At 44.3% G+C, this 19,800-nt stretch overlaps 1 protein-coding gene across 1 annotated transcript in view; it reads left to right on the forward strand.

The window, feature by feature from the left end:
* LOC137428694 (uncharacterized) overlaps positions 1-19,800 on the forward strand; it is a 111,113-nt gene that overhangs the window by 13,465 nt on the left and 77,848 nt on the right. The window contains exons 4-6 of the mRNA XM_078777260.1: positions 14,205-14,273; positions 15,443-15,550; positions 17,226-19,716. Coding sequence (XP_078633386.1) covers positions 14,205-14,273; positions 15,443-15,550; positions 17,226-19,716 — 2,668 coding nt within the window. The remainder of the gene's footprint in view (positions 1-14,204; positions 14,274-15,442; positions 15,551-17,225; positions 19,717-19,800) is intronic.

Here is a 19,800-nt window from a genome sequence, read left to right on the forward strand (position 1 = left end):
TTTTTTGGGAATTTTAGGCATATTTTCACCTCAATTTAAGTATGGAGCTATAGGTCCATCACGGACAGTGTGGATGACGTTTATGTTTTCTAACGTACAGTCATTGTTCTGAGAAGACCTCTAGCGATCTTTGCGTCAATAACGTGTGTAGGACCCACGTGATCGGATCACTGACTCAACCCTACGTCTCATAGACCCTGTAAGCCGTCGTATGCGTTGCTGTGGCAGGTTGAACCCCCTCGAGCACGTTTGGGACATGTTGGGACGACAAATTGCGAGGATGGTCCCTCCAATAGCCAATCTGGATGAATTGGAACGTGCATTACATCGGGAATGGAACAACCTGCCACAGCAACGCATACGACGGCTTACAGGGTCTATGAGACGTAGGGTTGAGTCAGTGATCCGATCACGTGGGTCCTACACACGTTATTGACGCAAAGATCGCTAGAGGTCTTCTCAGAACAATGACTGTACGTTAGAAAACATAAACGTCATCCACACTGTCCGTGATGGACCTATAGCTCCATACTTAAATTGAGGTGAAAATATGCCTAAAATTCCCAAAAAATTTCACCTTAAATTATTCAGAATAAAATATTGAAAACGGCATGATTGTTATGTTTTTATGTGACCATAATATCACTTCTCCGGAAAATATAGCAATATCATGGGTATATTACACTGTTTTGACGACAACAAACTTGTAATGTGCGAGGTTGTAAAAAAACGGGGGGGGGGGGGGTGCTTAACTGAATTCTTTGTGTATATATAAAGTTTCACATTGATCTGTTAATAGTCTGGGATCCGAGACCTCAAAATTTGATTTTGAAGTGACACCCCTGCTATAAAATGTTTGACCCCTAGCCTAGATCATGTCTGTGGGGGGTGTTAGCCACCAGAAAAGTGACTTTAGCAAGGTAGTTTGGATTGCGCGAATTCTGTAGGGACATTTTTTAACTTGGGGCGTCAACTGTAAAAAAGCAAGAAATTTAGGGGTAGGGGAAATTCAATTGACCATATATCCCATAATACAGGGGTGAGTGCAACAAATTACCACTCATTCTTTTTGTTATAAAGTTGGCTTTTATATGAAACATGATTCAACGTAATTGGACCATCCATGAGGTCAGCAGAGGTCAAAAGGTCACGGAAAGTGGGTTAAGCTAAAAGTTTAGCTCCTTTAGTAAATAAAATCACATTTTTCCTACTTCAAGCTCAATATAGCCAAACTTTTACACCCAAAATATGTTGTTTGTACCCCTCTGATGTTTTTGGGAAAGAAATGCCCCGACTGAACTTAACTTACTGGTATGTATGTCACTTTAGATTTGCATAACTTTAAAAAAATCACCAAAATCGGGCATTCACACTATATATTTGCACGGTACTCTTCAACATGTTTTAAAACGACAAGTCATACCACATACTGTCTGGAAAAGTGTCATTACCTCTATTTACTCATCATCATCACCGTCATCAGTCAGAAGCCGTCCACATTTTTCTCTGTCGCCATTGCAGGCACATGCAATGATGCATGGTACTCCAGCTTTCGCACAAGGGCAATTCCTCAGGCAGTTCGGTTTCTTCTTACATTTGCAGTACTTCAACTTCACAGCAGAAGGCTTTGATGGCTTGCTCTTCATGTCAGGAATTAACCTGTCACCATCCACACTCCTGCCATACTCTTCAGGTGGAAGAAGCACTGGATTGCTGAGTGAAGCTTGCTTGTATAAGCTGATCTGACAAAGGCTCCTGAGAACGTGGAAGTCAAAAGCATCTTCTGTTGGAGGAAGGGAGCGCAGATCTAGTTTGCTAGATGCAAACAAGTGGGCGCGGAGCTTATCCAGGGATGAATACCCTGGCTTGCCGTAGAGATCACAAAAGAAGCTTCATGCTTCAGTTATCACCTGATCATGTGCAGAAGGTCCGGATTCATGTCGGATGAAATTGGACAACGCTGGCTGTTTGTCAACATGCTGGAGTGCGACTTTCACTGCTCTCTTCTTACCCCGTTTGAAAGGATAGCTCACCGAATCACAACCTGACAGAATGTAGGAGATGAGCAGTGTGTCTGTGAGTGCCAATACGTCCTTTCCAACTGCTTTGGCCAACTCATTCACCAAGTCATGGATGGGGAGGAACAGATCATCCTTTTCCACCCATAACTCAACAACGTTTGTCAACCGAGGGAAATGATACATTGACAAGACGATGATATCTGTATCTGTAGCCTGAATGACAACTACGCTGTTGTCACAGCTAGCAATGTGAGCAAAGATTCTGGTGTCCGCCTCCTCGTGGTTAGGGCAGTACAGCTCATCAACATTGGTATGTTCCGTCTGCGTCACACGAGTTGAGTTGCCTGGGCGTTGACCCCAAGGACCAGGCAGAAGCCATCAGGCCAGGATGACTCCTGGGACCAATGTGAAGCAAGATACGACAGCAGATTGGTCTTGTTACAAGGGTTTGACAGGAATGTGTTCCAATCAGGGATTTTCATGATGTCCGCTGGAACAAACTCTAGCAAGTTGGTATTTGACTCCCGTCTCTGGCGTTCATCCCCTTTTAGACTCTTTAACCCAAAATCATATTGATCGCCCACGAAATGCACTTCAGTGCAATGTCTGCGTTTCATGTTCAAGAGTTTGTTCCTGTACCTTTCCTGAAGTTGGTCAAATGTACTCGAACCAAGTGTGTTGAACCGCTGGATGAATGCCATTGCATCGACTACATAAACTGCATCAGATGCAGAAGGAGGCAACTCTTTTAACGGTTCCCATGACTCGGCAACCTCTGCCTGTAGAGTGGATAGATAGTTGGATTTGCAACCTTTCCGCATGGAAAATCCATTCTTCTCTGGCTCAAACAACGAGGGAGGGTACTCAAGCCATTCGTAACTAAATGCCTCAGTCCGTGCCTCATCACTCAGGTCCTGTGCGAAACAAAGTGCCCTTGTCACTGCACTCTCCTCTCTGATGACTTCTTTCACAGTGTCCATCTTTTTCTTACTTTTCTTCAGATGCGTGGCGAATGTTTCTATCTTCGGTTGGACAATCCTGTCTGCATTCGTCGTCGTGGCAGCATCCATTGCCTCCAAGCCTAGACGTTTGGCATCTACCAGGGTAGTTGCTGCAAGAATCTGACCTGTGGATATGTTCATTAGTTTATCTGTCGCAAGTGAAGGATCGAATGGGTTTTGCATCTTCTCTTCCACGGTCCGTTTGATCTGCAACACGGCTTCCATGTCGTCTTTCCTCAGCTTCTCGTGGTGGTCAGATTGCGGCGAGGCCATGTGTGCCATCTGTTTTACACTTTCAGAGACAGAGGTCATGAACGGTAGAGCCTTGATGTACTTTTCTCGTGCTGATTCAGACTGTGTTATACCCTTAAAGAGGCTTGTTTTGCCTTCCCTATTGTAGGTCTGTTCAAGGGCAAGGTCTGTCCACACACCATTAAAGTCTCCTGCAGTCTGGTGAACTGTGAATTTGCCAGCTGCAAACTCCTCGTGCACTTCTGGTGCTGTTTCTGGAAGCTTTTGCATCTCACTGAGATAGATCGGAAGGCAGGACATGTACTTACTATGGCCGGAAGCAATGGTATAGGGTAGCATATTCTGTACCTCTTGTAAGTGCTGTTGCCACAGCCCAGCTCTCAGCATGGATGTAACGCCTTAGGATAAGCACCATGTCTATGTACATGCTCCAAAGATGGGCTGTCACTCCTAATCCCTTCTCAAAATCTCCCCAGAGCGACTCCAGTGACTCTAGGCATTTCATGACTTCCTTCATGAGTGCAGCAAATTCGTCCTTCTCTTTCCTGTCAAAGGCATTTCTAAGACTTTCAAGCAGAGACGAAAGCAAAGAAAGTGTCTCCTCATTCTTCTCGAACAACAGCCATTTCTCAAATGCCTCCCACTTCAGCATGAACAATGCCTCACTCAACCATGAATGATAACGGACCATCTTATAATCATCTTTTCCTGCCATGACTTTATTGGCTGTACCTCGACCACAGATATCACTAGAAACCAGAATGTCCTCTATGCCACTCTCCATTATGAAAAATCCAATAGATCCCAAGAAGTTCTGGGCAATATGGAATCCTCCAAGTCGAACAATAACATCTTTGTACTTTTCCAATTCCTTCCTAAACAACCCCTTTACTCTGTCATATATCGCCTGGTCACAAGTCACCATCGTCTTAGCCTGACCCATCTTAAGACTCAAGGAGACAAAGTAGTCCAATGAGGTCTGGACTACATCTGCGTTGGTTGGGTTTTGTGGAAGCAATGGTCCATAACCAATCTTTGTTTTCTCTGTATGTTGCCCAGAACTGTATTCAAAGAAGCTGCTCCATGTCAGGCTACCAGTGTCCTTGTCGTTTTCACCCGTCATCAACTGTGTTGGATACATCCTCAGTCGGAACCAAACGATGTTCTTGTCAGCTAGAAAGCAGGCTTCCCCCCTTGTCATCATGAGGAAGTTCAATATCACGTAATGACCTAGCCTGTCTTCTGTCCTTCAGTGTCAGTTTACTACTTACTGGAACGAATTTGTCTGGTTCACTGATAGTCAGTTTCCTGGTTTTCTTAAGGGGCACTGCCCCCACTACCTCCCCACTTCTTTCTCCCTCAAATGTGTACTGATAAATTATATTTGTTGTAGCATCAAAACTACCACCATCTTGTGTCTCTGAATGGAAGTTTAAGTTATCCAATGCGTAGTGGGTAAAGTGTCCTGGTGTGATGTTTGTTGGAATGAACAACCCTTCCCTTTCTTCTCGTTCAGAAACATCATTGGCGGCTGTTGTGATGTGTCGCTGAGCAGTGGGATAACTGATGCAGTGTCCAAATTTGTTAATCATTGTCACAAGGTTTTTACTACGTGTTTGCTTCAGAATATGTAGGGCAACACCGATGTGTTTGGGAAGTGGCTGCCTGCTAAGACATCCTACAATGTCCTGTGCCAAATTCAGTACCTTCTCTTCATCATCTTTGGTAAGCTCGACTTTGCCATCTTCACCGAGACACTCATCTCCCTCTGTTAGTAACCATGCCAAGTGATTGTACAAGTCGACCGGGACTTGACTAGAGGCACCTTCATATGATATTTCAATTTCATCACTGACTGGGATTGCACACCCCACCTTTCCGAATTTTTTCACTTCAGCCCTCAAGTGTTTTGCCACGTGGTATGAACTGTTTGACACGTTTGTGAGCAGTACCTCCTCTTCCTCGTCATCTGGAAGAAGCTCACACTCATCTAATTCAGTCTGCAGAGAGACTACTTCATCACAGAGCTCTTTGACGGTCAAAGAAGATGCACTTATTAACGTATCTCTACCCTTCAATGTGATGACCTGAATGTCAGACTCGAAGTGCTTCAACAATCGCTTTTTCAACCTATCAGTTCTGTAGGGTTTCTTACTGACTACATCCTGTTGTGAGAGAAGTTCTGTAAATCTATTGGTCAGCTGGCCAAGGTGGTAGACATGCTTGTTAATAAGAAGTCCAGGTGAAATTTCTGAAACAAGCATTTGGAAGCCTTTGTCATATTCAGTGACACCTTTACTGTCACATGTCTGTTCCGAAGCTTTACATCGTCTGTTCATGAAATTGTTCATACACCTCAAGTGATAGCGGAAATCGTTAGCTATGAGGTCAAGACAATAATCACCATGGCCCTCAATTTTCAAAAGGACCGCCTCATCCCTCAACACCTTTGCCTTATCATGGATTGACTTCTGCCTGTCAACTGTACTGACTAAAGTTAATGTCCTATCGCCTTTGGAATCGCGTTCCCTTTCACACAGGAAACACACTGCCTTATATAAAAATAATAACCACCTTTAGAGGCCATTTTTCGCGGGGGTTGGCCTTTTTCGGGAACCGTGGTTGTTGTTTTTTGGTCCCCTTTTTGAAGCAATAAGGTGTAAATAAGGAAGCAAACGGACAAGTCTTAAAGTCCGTTAAACTCCTCCTGCCTCCCGTTCACCTGATGTTTCTCCTTGCTCGGCTTTAAACCATTTGGCGGATACTAGATTGTCCAAAGTCCGTTTGAGGGTGTAACTACTGTGGCATTTTTCGTGACACATTGGTCCTTTTGAAAGAAATTGGTCCTGATTCTGCAGATCGTCCCACACTCTGCTGTAAACGTCATCCTTCCTTATTTCCACCGCGTTCTTGAATGTTGTGAACCCTCTCTTCGTCAGGTTACACAGAGGTCCCTGATCATCTGTTGTACTTTGGCAGACGATACATTTCGAATAGTCACTTACACGAGAAGAGAGTTTGCGTTTGTTTCCTTTACCTGCTATCACAGCCACCGGTTCCATCTTTATACGCCGGGGGTCAGCACCTGTAAGAAATAAAAAGACACTAAGACTTCATACAATCCACAAATGGAACAAAATTAATAATGTTGTATTCGCATCAGGCGAATCTTTGGGCGAACCTGGTGCCAGGCCAGAATGAAACATATTCCCCACGCCACACAAAACCAATCAACACCATCACGTGTAGTAAATCAGGGTCGACTGTGAAATATATTAGATTCGTAAATATCATGATTTCACAACGTTATAACATTTCGAAATTTAATGAGGAAACTAGTCAAATTTACCTATACTTTTCTCTCGAACGCTAGTAAATTCCCCTTCCCACGCCTCCTGCCCCCAAGCCCTCTCCCTCCCACACTTCTCCCTGCTCTCAAATGTTGTGGTTGTGTGCTTCCCCTTCTCTCCCCATCTTGTCTTCCGCTCCCTCTTTTTGTATATTTTGTTTGTCTGGTTGATTTGTTTGTGAAATAAATGTTAGCTCTTTCACGAGCCTCGATTCAGTATACAAAAAAAAAACCGATAATTGCTTGAATGACAGGAAAACATGTGGAAAATAATCAATGAGGAAACTAGTCAAATTTACTAAGACTTTTCTCTCGAACGCTAGTGAACCGATAAAGTAAAACCGATAATTTTTTTTTTTTATTTTTTATTTATTTATTTTTTGTATACAAGATCGAGGCTCGTGAAAGAGCGAACATTAATCACACAGAAAGACAAACCGACACATAAAACATATAACATCGGGAGCGGTAGACAAGTTCGTGAGAGAGGGGGAAGGACACAAACACAACATTTGAGAGCAGGGACCGAGAGACATGGAGACATCGAGAGATCTGAGAGAGGGCGAGGGCTTTGGTGGGGGGGGGGGGGGGGGGGCATGGGAAGGGGGCGGTGGGAGAGGTATAAAACATATGGACACTGCCAGGACTTCCAGGAAAGAAGTTGGAATTTCAAACAAGGTGGATCTGGGGTGAATTAGCGGGGGTAGAAAAGATCAAGGTTTTGGATGGGGGAAGATAAGATGGTGGTGAACAGCTGTTTTAAAGACCTGGAGGGAGGAGTGGGATTGAAGGGAGTGAGGGAGTTTGTTCCAGAGGCGGGAGAAAAGAGGAATGAAAGAGTGAAGGTGAGCAGAGAGCCGAGATTTCGGCAGTTTAACCATCAGAGGGTTGCTGGCAGATCTTGTGCGACCTGTAGGAATATTTGGGGGACAGAGCACAGAGAGAGCTGGGGGTGCAAGGCCGGAGAGGAGTCGGTAGAAGACAGAAAGACCACCTACCTGCCTGCGGTGAGTGAGTGAAAGGCCCTCAGAGATAGCTTCATCGCGGGAGATTCCAATAATTCTGAAAGCTTTGGTTTCAACAGCGTGAAGCCGAGCTAGGTGTGAGGCAGGAGCACCGGCCCATAGGGGAGAACAGTATTCCATTGAGCTGCGGATGAAAGCCTTGTATGTGGTGAGGAGCTCAGGTGTGCCGAGGAAGGACTTCGCACGACGGAGGATGCCCAGTCGGCGACTGGCTTTGGAGGCCAGCTTGGAAATGTGGTTTTCCCAAGAAAGATCATGGCAGATAGTGAGACCCAAAATCTTGAGCGACAGAACTTCTTGGAGAGGATTGTTGAGAAAGTAGATGGGAGGGTTGTCCAGTCGATCTTTTCGGAGAGACATAGTAAGAGTGTGAGATTTGTCAGGATTGAAAGACATGTTCCACTTGTTTGACCAGTCTGTGATTTTGTCCAGGTCTTCAGAGAGTGAGGAGGCAGCAGACTGCCGATCTGAGGGAAGAGGAATGGAGCGGCAGAGAGTGGAGTCATCAGCAAAGAGATAGAGAGGATTTTCGAGAGAGTCAGAGAGATCATTGATGAAGACCAGAAAAAGCACGGGGCCCAGAACACTGCCTTGGGGAACTCCAGCCTGAACAGGAAGAGGAGATGAGAGAAACCCATTCAGGGCCACACGTTGACGACGACTAGAGAGGAAGTCCGCCAGCCATGCGTGGAGATTTCCATGGATACCAAAGGAGGAGAGTTTGGTGAGCAGAGCGGGGTGCCAGACCGTGTCGAAGGCACGTGATATGTCGAGGGAGACAGCTCTAATTTCCTGTTTGGCATTGAGGACCTCCATCCATTGTTGAGACAGCAGAAGCAGCATGTCCAGAGTAGAGTGACCTGGTCTGAAACCAAATTGATGATCAGAGATCAAGCCATTGGAGAAGAGGAAAGATTTCATATCCGAAGCAATGATGGATTCCATGACTTTGCTGATAATTGGGAGAAGGCTGATTGGTCTGTAGTTGCTAGGATCTGTTTTTGCACCTTTTTTGTGCAAAGCGGTGATGTTGGCTGATTTCCAAGCAGATGGCAGTTGACCTTGAGCAAAAGAGAGGGTGAAGAGAACAGAGAGAGGGTGAGATAGAGCAGCAGAGCAGGATTTTAGGACCCGTGGGCTGATGCCGTCGGGTCCAGTTGCAGAATCAGAGTCGAGGGTTGACAGAAACTTTTCCACCTTGTCAGGAGGAAAGGACACGGAGTCCAGGAGCAGCAGGGTACGACTGGGTATGGTGGGTACAGAGAGGGATGGGTTTGGGACACAAGATTTAGAGGCAAACACAGAGTTGAGGCATTCAGCTTTTTCACGTGCGGAGTCAGCTGTGTAGCCGTTTGAGGTAAGGGAGGGGATGGAGGGGGAACAAACACCAGAAACGGATTTGACCAGACGCCACCAGGATTTGGAAGAGGGAGACAGATAAGAGAGTTCGGTCTTGAGAACGGAGAGATATTGTTTCCTGGCTCTCCTGAGGGTGGACACACACTTGTTTCGGGCTTTGTGAAAGGGAATGAGATTTCCTTCCGTTAATTGCTTGAATGACAGGAAAATATGTACAAAATATTCCTAACTTTATAATGTTCTTATCTAACTATTCCAAGTTCATATTTCGCTCTTACTTTACAGTTTTTGGACGGGAATCAGCATTCCATTCAGCTCCTGACAGAAAAAGGAATATGGCTACCGGTTTCACTTTCGATATGTCATTCAGTGCTTCCACACGGGAATTTCGATATGTCGTTGGTTGAGTGGTAAATAATAATTGACAAGAAGGAAGCTTGCTCCAGCTAGGGAGGCTGAAGATCGATGGTAATCAGAAAGATCAGCAAGAGTGAAGCAAGTTGCTGAAACAAATGTAGCATAATAATCCCTAGCACCACACAAAAGATGAAAAGCATCAACCACCACAGTAAACCATCACTATTACGATCAATATAGGCCAGAAACAGTAGAGGGATACAAAGAACATATTGTGACATATACATATGTGAATTATTTGATAAAGGAGCTACATTTTCAGCTTAACCCACTTTCCGTGACCTTTTGACCTCTGCTGACCTCATGGATGGTCCAATCACGTTGAATCATGTTTCATATAAAAGCCAACTTTATAACAAAAAGAATGAGTGGTAATTTGTTGCACTCACCCTTGTATTATGGGATATATGGTCAATTGAATTTCCCCTACCCCTAAATTTCTTGCTTTTTTACAGTTGACGCCCCAAGTTTAAAAACGTACCTACAGAATTCGCGCAATCCAAACTACCTTGCTAAAGTCACTTTTCTGGTGGCTAACACCCCCACAGACATGATCTAGGGGTCAAACATTTTATAGCAGGGGTGTCACTTCAAAATCACTTTTTTACACATTTCCAGGCCTCGGATCCCAGACAGTTTAAGCAGTTTCGAAGAAGAGATTTTTTTTACGGCTTAGCCCTCTAGAACAGTGTTTGTCCATCTGTATGTATGTCCCCTCAAACGTATATCAATCAGAGCTGAGGATCTGGTCACATGACAGGGTGATGTGATTACTTATGATGTCATTAAGGCAGTATGGCAGCTGACTCTCCACACCGGCATTTTGATTCCAATTTCGTTCAGGCCCAACATATTGTTGCGGATATGGGATTTGGCCTCCATATCCGCTTGTAAATATTCCCCTATTTCCCCAATACTCCCCAACTATCCCCAATCCCCCATTCCCTAGTCCCATTGTCTGTAAACAACACTCTGTAGAACCGACCTTCCCCTTTTTCCCCCATTAACTGTCGTGCCCAGGTTCACCGCATCTCACGTAGACAACTATAGGACCTCTTGCTAGTTATTCTTAGTCTATGTCAGTTAAGGACTCGTTTCCATTAATTCTGACTCTTCGTTGCACCAGAATGTGATTGTATGGCACCAGTAGTGAGTTTAGGACCTCCCCATACCTCCTCCCATCTTCCTCATGAAACCACAACAACAACAACAACAACAACAACTACAACAACAGCGCGCGGGGAGTGTGCGTCCTCACTCCGGCTTGGTTAGCCGCCATTGCCCATGTGCTCCGGCGGGGTTACCACGAAGGGGCTGACTGTCGGCCCCTCGTCAAGGGCGGAGCCCGGTAACCCCCAGCACCCAATAAGAAGCGGTGGGCCGATTCCATCTGGGGCGGAGCTAACGAGCCGAGGGCGTGTCACTCCCCGCCGGATATACGCAGCGACTTACCGGACGTGACGTCAGAGATGCGCCCCCAGCTTGAAGAAGAACCAGTCGCCACCTCCGAGCGCTGAGAGACCTCCCTGCATCTTTCGGACCGTGTGGATCCTGTCCCTGAGCCAAGGTGCACCTTGTGCTGACCATCGACGACCTGCCCTTCCTTGCCATCAATCCCTGTGTGAGTCAGTTTTGTCCTGTTTATCTGTGGTCTGTCGGGGCTACTATAAGGCCGTGATTAAGTGCCCACCTTCCTATGCTGTCCCTCTTGTCCTTGTAATCTAAACGTTCCGCATATCCCATATTATAACCTCCTCCGGAGGTCTTGAGAACTGTACCCCTGGTGTCGTGTCATTTAACCCAGCTGTTGTGTCCTTTCCTTAATTGATTTAGCATAGCGCGACTCGGCCAACGTTCGAGTATAATCGGGTAAACTGTGCAGACGCGGTCATACCAAACCGCTCGGTAAACTAACATCCACAACCGCGTCTGTAACAATATCGTCGAACCTGTCATATATCACAATCACCATGTTCTACCTTTACATTTTTCATTCAGTGTGAAACAAACAAAGCGATTGTTAAAATGACTATCAAATATCGAAAGCATCGGCGTTACGTCTCTTCCAACAAAACAGTACGTATAGGCCTTATATTTCATGCCTCAACTTCGGACCGTTTCGGACAAATTAAGCCCAGGTTTCTTAATACAGTAGTGTATCGTTTCAGTAGTATCGTTTTCATAATAGTTGTAATAATAATAATAATATCGTAAATATGACCATAACACTTTAATCCAAATGTCGTGAATACAAAGTTCAGTGTGTCGTGAACTTTGAATACAAAGTGTCGTGAAGGTTTGAAGTGGTGTATGGTTCATGAATCGATGATAAGCGGTGTTCGGTACTAACAACCGCAGAAGTAAGGAATTTGCCTTGGTTTTTATGATAGCATGTTATTAACCCAACCCTTGTTGGATATACAGATTACAGTAGATCTTCCATCAGTTCTGCAAGTAAAACTTACCTCGCAGATGTCGAGATTCCTCCAAATTTCTTTGTTTAATGTTATAAACAGTATTAGCGACTTTAAAAAAAGCTAATCAGGTGTGTTTGCGGTTTATAATATTTTACAAGTCTGGCTGCACCGCTGTAAGACTTTCTGTCTTGTTTTTTTAAGGATTTGTTTTTTCCCATATAATATGGCTGCCCAACCACATGATCGATGATGTTTTATAAATTTAAAACCCCGCTCACACTGGGTAGTCAATCACATATAAAGTTTTGCATCGATTGAATAAGGTTCATTTTTCTATCCAATATGGCTGCCAGACTACTTGACCGATGACATCATCCTTATCCTGATATATGCCCCAATGGTAGTCAATCAAATATGTGAAGTTTGACATCGATCGGCTAAGTGGTTTCAGAAATATTTTTGAGGCTTTTTCTTCAATCCAATATGGCTGCCACACCATGTGACCAATGATATTTTAGTGATCAAACATTAATCTCCATAGCTACTCAATGACATTCATAAAGGTTTGTGTTGATTGGTTCGTCAGTTGAGAGTATGCGATCTTTCCCCCCCTCCCCCCCAAGGTTTTCGTTAAAATCCAATATGGCTGCCAAACCACATCATTGATGACATCAGTTATCAATACTTGTTCCACATGGGTCGTCAATCATACCTCTAAAGTTTCGTATCGATCTGTTGAGCTGTTTCGGAAAGGAAAGTTTCAATCTTTTTTTTTTTTTTTTTTTTTATTATAAAAAAGAAACATGGATGCCATACCACATCACTGATAATGTTATCAATTTAATTCACTGAATCAAATTATTAGATCACCCTCAAAAAATTTCGTATTGATCGGATAAGGATTTTGACGCATCCCGTTTTGTCGTCATAAAGGCACTGATGACGTCATCATTAACAAATGTTGTTCCCCATGCGGAGTTCCCGACCTGTGCCGAGTTTCTGTTTTTTCATTTTGTGGGTGGTTCCAGAGAATAATAGTTTAATATTTTGTCCAAGCACTGCTTAATGGAAGGGTTTTAAAAAATGACAATGAGGAGGTTTGTGTTCTACAGTGTTCAAGTCTATAATTCAATTGAAATAAAATAATGTTTTAAAACTTTGTAGAGAAAAAAAAAGGTCCGAAATTTACCGCCGTTAATGCAGTGTTTTATACAATAGCGACTGTCTTATACAATCTTATACACCACCTTATCTCACGTTACATTAATTCTTCATGCCTGTTGTCTGTCCTTTATGATGGCATTAAAACAGTAAGTTCCCGATTTGGAAATAATTATTGTACACCGCTCCTTTCCTATGCCATCTCCAGGCGCTGCATGACGTCATCGCCGGGCACCGAAGGGGGCCCGGCGATGACGCGTGCTGAAAGGGAGTACTCAGTTTTTACTCTGGTTTCTTTCTTTCTTGTTTGTTTGTGTTCTTGTTTGTTACTTGCCGGAAAAAATTCCGGCAAGTATGCTGGTTGGTTGGTTTGTCTGTCCGTCTGTCTGTCTGTTTGTGTGCAGTACTACGTCTACATCGTTGCACATAGCATCGCCATACTTTACACACATATTTGCCTTGCCCTTGAATAAACTGCCCAATTTTTATCTCTTTAGGCCCAAGGTCAAGCTCAATGTCACCCAAAACGTGAAAATCGTGGAAACTGTCATTGGTTACTAGGCAATGGATGCTCACCCGGTTACACATTGCAGTTACACATTGCAGTTACACATTGCAAACAAGTTGTTCCTCCATCATAACGTGACATTTATAGATGGGACAGACAGACAAAATATACCAATTGCTTAACCTCGTTTTTGTCCCCCGTCGCACCGCGGAGCGAAAGGGGGACTATAGTTTTTCTCTTTGCATTTGTGGGGTAATAACATCACTCTGACACTTGTAGTGAACCCTCCCAACCTACACATGTACATTTTCCTCACAATGCAAAGAAATCTCTTCTCTCAGATTGTGCAACAGTTATTCGATTTCAATTGTGACAATGACTTCACCTGATTGACCTCCAACTTCTAATGGAGACTTTCTGCCAGAGGTTCACGACATTTCTATAATATTGGGCCTTCCCAAATTTACTTTGCATAATTTGTTCAGGATAACAAAACAAACACATCGTACCAAGTTTGAAACGAAACTGGCAGTGCAAAGTTGACAGGTCCTGCCAAAAGAAACTTGAAACCATGAATGGTGCGATATATTGCCTGGTATCAATTTTATCGTGATGGTGTTTGGGAAAGCGTGCAAGATGTTGTTTGCAAAACAATTTTTCTCTTTGTGTCCCAAAACTGATAATAACTCGGCAGGTGTTGTTACAGATGACTACGGTGAGCTCGAGGTGAAGGAAGAAAATTTTGATGATTGTTCTTCACAAGGTAATTCCAGAACTCCAGTTACCATCCCAAAATTGCCGAATTGACGTTAGAAATTCGTGATTATTTACATGTTGATGAAAGACCCTTTTACGCAGGATTTGGGACTTTCTTCTGTGAGAAATGTCACTTCTCAAACGAATCTTCCTCTTCTTTGACAGCCACAATTATTCCCACGGTCTTGTGGGATTGAGTAGCGGTACTTTTTGGCCCTAATCTTTCACAACCCAGACGCCTGACAAGCCTGACGCTTGACGAAGTAGATAAGGCAGGAATTTGGAATTTGGTCATGGTGCTGGCAATTGCTCACCTACTCGTCACAAAGGACATTGTGGAATCTAAGGTCCACCAACTGATCCTGGCAGACAGGACACCGGTTTAACTGGTTTAACTTCAATCTGAGGGACAGCACACACATTGATGAATCACCTTGCCTGTGAAACACCAGGATGAGGTTTTTTGGAAGAGCGAGGGCATAGAACAGATCAGGACACAACATAACAAAGGGAACAGCAGGAGAAATGGGGAATGTCAATAGCAGGGCTGAGGGAGAAGGTAGACGGAGACAGACAAACAAGGGATGCAGGTAATGATGAAGGGTAGGGGAGAACACAAGGGTTGCACATGATGGATACATAAGCAATATTTTTGGAGGGGGGGGGAAGGCGAGGGGGTTGTTTAACGGGTGTAGAAAAGATAGCTTTGGATGGTGGACCTGAGGTGGTGGTGAACGGCTGTCTTGAAGACCCAGAGAGAAGAATTGGATTGAAGAGAGTGTGAAAGGTGGTTCCATGGCCGGGGACAAAAAAAAGAGGAATAAATGAGTGGAGGTGAGTAGTGGTTCTGGATTTAGGCAGTTTCACTAGGAGGGTATTGTTGGACCATGTGCGTCTTGCAGATGCCTGGGGGTGGGGAGGGGGGTTGGGAAGGCAAAGCATGGAGAGGGCAGAGGGTGCAAGACCAGAAATGAGGCAGAAGAAGACAGAGGGACCCCAAATTATGGCTGCATCGATTTGGTCATTTATTTTGCTTCAGCTAAGATTGTAGTCCACTTTAAATTAATATTCTATACCCACCCACAGGGTGCCTAAACGGCAAGTATTACAGTAATCAAAAATAGATGCTTTCAAGAATGGAGACTCTATACTGGCCTAACACTGGATTTTGTGCAGGTGAAACCTTTCCTATGGAAGATGCGTTTCTCCACGATAACTCTTCGCTTACTTCAAACAGCGACCAAGTTAAGGAAGAGCTGAGTGAAGATTCTTTCTCTGCAGATGGTGAGCATGAAGAAGCTTGTTAAGCATAGAACAATTTTGCCAAAGCATTTCTAAACTAGAACGGCACTCGGTAGAGCACCATACCTCCGCCAGGCTGAATAGTTTGTTTTATATCCCACTGATAGGCTCGATCTGGATTCGGACCTGAACCAAAATCTAATCGGCTTGTTCTTGTCACCTACCCAACTCGTCCACCAAGTTTTGTCATAATCCATCCAAAACTTTCTGAAATGTTGTGCTATATATCGTTTTTTGGCCCCATCTGTCAATGGTGAAGAGGCACATAAAACATTTTAAAATTATTGTATCCAGATCCAGATATTCAACAAAATCGAATCACTTTGTCTTCATGCACCAAACCTGTCCACCAAATTTCACCGAATCTGTCCATAACTTTTTCAAATATGCTGCTCACAGACGGGCAGATAAACAGACAGGGGTGAAAACATAATGTCCGTCCATCTTCAGTGGCGGAGGTAATTAATTGTTCTTCATCAGTGATGTCACAAATGACATTATCAAGGGAGGCGCAAAGCGCCCCTCCATTTATATGGGATAGTTTCTCTGTATACAGCTTTAACATGGGGACTGATTTCTTGGCTTCTACTCGACAAAATTGGCTGCAAATTTCACAAGTAAATGCTTTGTATGTCGGTAATATGTTCCAAATTTCAGCAACGTCCGTTTCCGGATTCTTGAGTTTTATTTAGAAAAGCCTCAAATTCACGTTGGTGTCTCTGTCAGTCCATCCGTCCCCCCAAAATGTGTTGGCGCTCATATCTCAAAGGCTATTCTTGGGAAAAATGCCAGGGACATAGAAACGGCCCCTTTATATGGTATGTGGCAAAGTGTAGAAAAGAAGGGACATTCCATAGCTTTTTGAAAATGCCAAACAATAGAAAAAAAGGGGCATTCAAAAAATATTGTGTGCCTGCTGGACTACCCTTGTGTTCTTAGGAGGAACGAAGTAATGCTCGAGAAAAGTTCACATAAAGGGCGCCTTACACCTGGCAAATATAATAAATTTACTTCTTTATGCAGCTGTATGAATGAAATTGGCGCCCCTTTATGTGAACTTTTCGAGAGCATTAATGGTTCCTCCTCAGAACACAAGGGTACACGACACGTCCAGCATGCACACGACATTTTTTGAATGCCCTTATTTTGTATTGTTTGGCATTTTCTACAAGCTATGGAATGTCCCTTCTTTTCTATACTTTGCCACATGGCCCATTCCCTTATATAAAGGGGCCTTTTCTATGCCCCTGGCATTTTCCCCAAGATGAAGGAAGGAGTGTTCTCGGTTGTGTTATGTTGTATTTCGTAGTAAATCAAAGTCTTGGAAAGCTGAAATGTTACGCAAATTCACATCTTGTAATTTCCTATCCGTATCGTGAATGTCCCAGGTTAAAGTACACAGAGAAGTCCAACAAATCAATCTTTGACTGCAACTTCAACCTCTTTTGCAACTCTCTCGTCAATGGAATATATTAAATTTTGTGTAAAAGCAAATGCTTAATTAAAATAAAACCTGTTTATTGGCTTCCAGATGACGTTTTAATGAAACTGTAAAATTCCACAATTCATTGCTTTTTAACGTCCACCCTGTTGTGTAGATGCTGTTTTGCCATCTTTGTGACAAACATACCTTCTTCTTTTTCCAACCAATCTTCAGAGAGACGGACTCCGATCTTCGGGATTTTATCCAATACCAAGAACCTTCGTTCCTTCACAGAAAGAGCTTTACAACAACCCAAGAGTCATGGTGCGAAGTCGAAGATTCGTCAACAGAAAAGCAGTCCAAGGCCGGAATACTTAAAGACTCACACTTCCGAAAAGATACACGTGTGCACCGTGTGTGATCAGTCATTTAGTTCCTTATCAACATACCAGGTACATATGAGGATCCATCCTGGAGAGAAGCTGTTCAAGTGCTGTGTATGTTCTAAGTTATTCCCTTGCATCTCAACTTATCAAAATCACATGAGAACACATTTTGGCGAAACACCATCCACACGTCATGGATCGAACAAATCGTTTATTCGCAAGTCAAGCAACAAGGCAAATATGAGCACAAATCCTGGAGATAAGCCATACAAGTGCCTTATCTGCAACAAATCCTTTGTGTGGAATTCAAAGTACCAGACGCACATGAGGACTCACACCGGAGAGAAGCCGTACAATTGCAGTGTATGCGATAAAGCTTTCAGTCGGAACTCAACCAGACAGGAACACATGAGGATTCATACCGGAGAGAAGCCGTATCAGTGCCAGGTGTGTAAGAAATTTTTCCGTGGTAACTCAACCTATCAGAATCACTTGCGGACCCATAACGGGGAAAGGCCGTACAAGTGTACTGTGTGCAGCAAACCTTTCGGAAACCTCTCGGCCCGTCGGGTACACATGAGGACCCATACGGGGGAGAAGCCGTACAAGTGCCGTGTGTGCAACAAATCATTCAGAAAAAATGAAAAATGCCAGGCACACATGAGGACACATACTGGAGAAAGGCCGTACAAGTGCATTATTTGCAATAAATCATTTATTCAAAAGTCTCAGTCCCAGGCACACATGAGGACTCACACCGGTGAGAAGCCGTATTCGTGCAATGTGTGCAATAAATCGTTTAGTCGCATCTCATCGCGCCAGGTGCACCTGCGGACCCACACTGGGGAGAAGCCGTACAAGTGTACCGTGTGCAGTAAATCTTTTATACACTACTCAAACTGCAAGGTGCACATGAGGATTCATACTGGAGAAAAGCCGTTCGAGTGTACCGTCTGCAATAAACTGTTCCGCAAGAACTCGACTTTTCAAAATCATGTGAGGACCCACACTGGTGAGAAGCCGTACAATTGCAGCATCTGCAATAAATCATTCAGCCAGTACTCGAACTGCCAGGCACACATAAAGTCTCATTCCGGGGAGAAACCGTTTCAGTGTACTGTGTGTAATAAATCCTTCATTCAGAACTCAAACTACCAGGTACACATGAGAATTCACACCGGAGAAAAGCCATACACTTGCAGTGTCTGCAACAAAACGTTTAGTCAGTACTCAAACTGCCAGGCCCACATGAGATCCCACACTGGGGAGAAGCCGTTCCAGTGCAGCGTGTGTAATAAGGCCTTCATTCAATACTCAAACTGCCAGATACACATGAGGACCCACACCGGAGAAAAGCCGTTTGCGTGCACCGTTTGTAATAAGTCGTTCAGTCGAAACTCGACGTGTCAGATACACATGAGGATTCATACCGGTGAGAAGCCATTTAAGTGCCCCGTGTGTCACAAGCAATTTCGAAAGAGCGACAAATGCCAGACGCACATGAGGACGCACACTGGAGAAAAGCCGTACCAGTGCACTTTGTGCGATAAATCGTTCAATAATGTCACAGCCCGCCAGGTGCACCTCAGGACTCACACTGGGGAGAAGCCCTATCAATGCACTTTGTGCAACAAATCGTTCAGTCACATTTCCGCCCGCCAGGTACATGTGAGAACGCATACTGGGGAGAAGCCGTTCAAGTGCACCATATGCAATAAATCATTCATAAAGAACGCAAACTGCCAGGCACATATAAGGACGCATACTGGAGAAACACAAGATAAGCCGTACAGGTGTAGCATGTGCAATAAGTCATTTATTCGTTTCGCAAACTGCCAGACGCACATGAGGACTCACACAGGAGAAAGTTGGATGGTCAACAGCCAGGTATCTGGAATAGCAAATGAATGGTCACCACCAGAAAGTGAATTGCTGCCACAATGGGAGGATTTACCATACACTTGGGATGAAAGTTCTAATGCACAGACTTTCACTGAGGATAAGCCCTTGGCCGACCATTGTGGAGTTGCGCGGACAATGGAGGGACAGAATGTGAGGGAGACCCCACATGAAAAGCTGGCACCGCGAGCTTCTCGAGCAGCGAAAGATCGTGGGGTCCAAACCCTGAGGCCAGAAAAGAGCGGTGTTGCACGAGATGCCGTTGCTTCCGACCACAGTTCTCCCCTGGAGGCCCAGTGGAGGTGCCGAAATACAATGGGACAAAGTAGATCCCTCCAGACTCCAGAGGGAGAGCACCTTCAACTGGTTAACTCAGGCCAGGCAGTACAAGCAGAGGCACCGGTGACGGAAGCGAGGTCTGTGGATGATAGTGGGAATTAAGATGTGGAAGGCCAGCAGCGGAGCATAGAATAGGAAGAAAGCGAGGAGGATGATGATTAGTTGAGACTGTTAGATGCTGAAAT

This window comes from Myxine glutinosa, chromosome 5, assembly GCF_964187855.1.
Source record: "Myxine glutinosa chromosome 5, kmMyxGlut1.1, whole genome shotgun sequence".
In the NCBI taxonomy this organism is placed as follows: Eukaryota; Metazoa; Chordata; class Myxini; order Myxiniformes; family Myxinidae; genus Myxine; species Myxine glutinosa.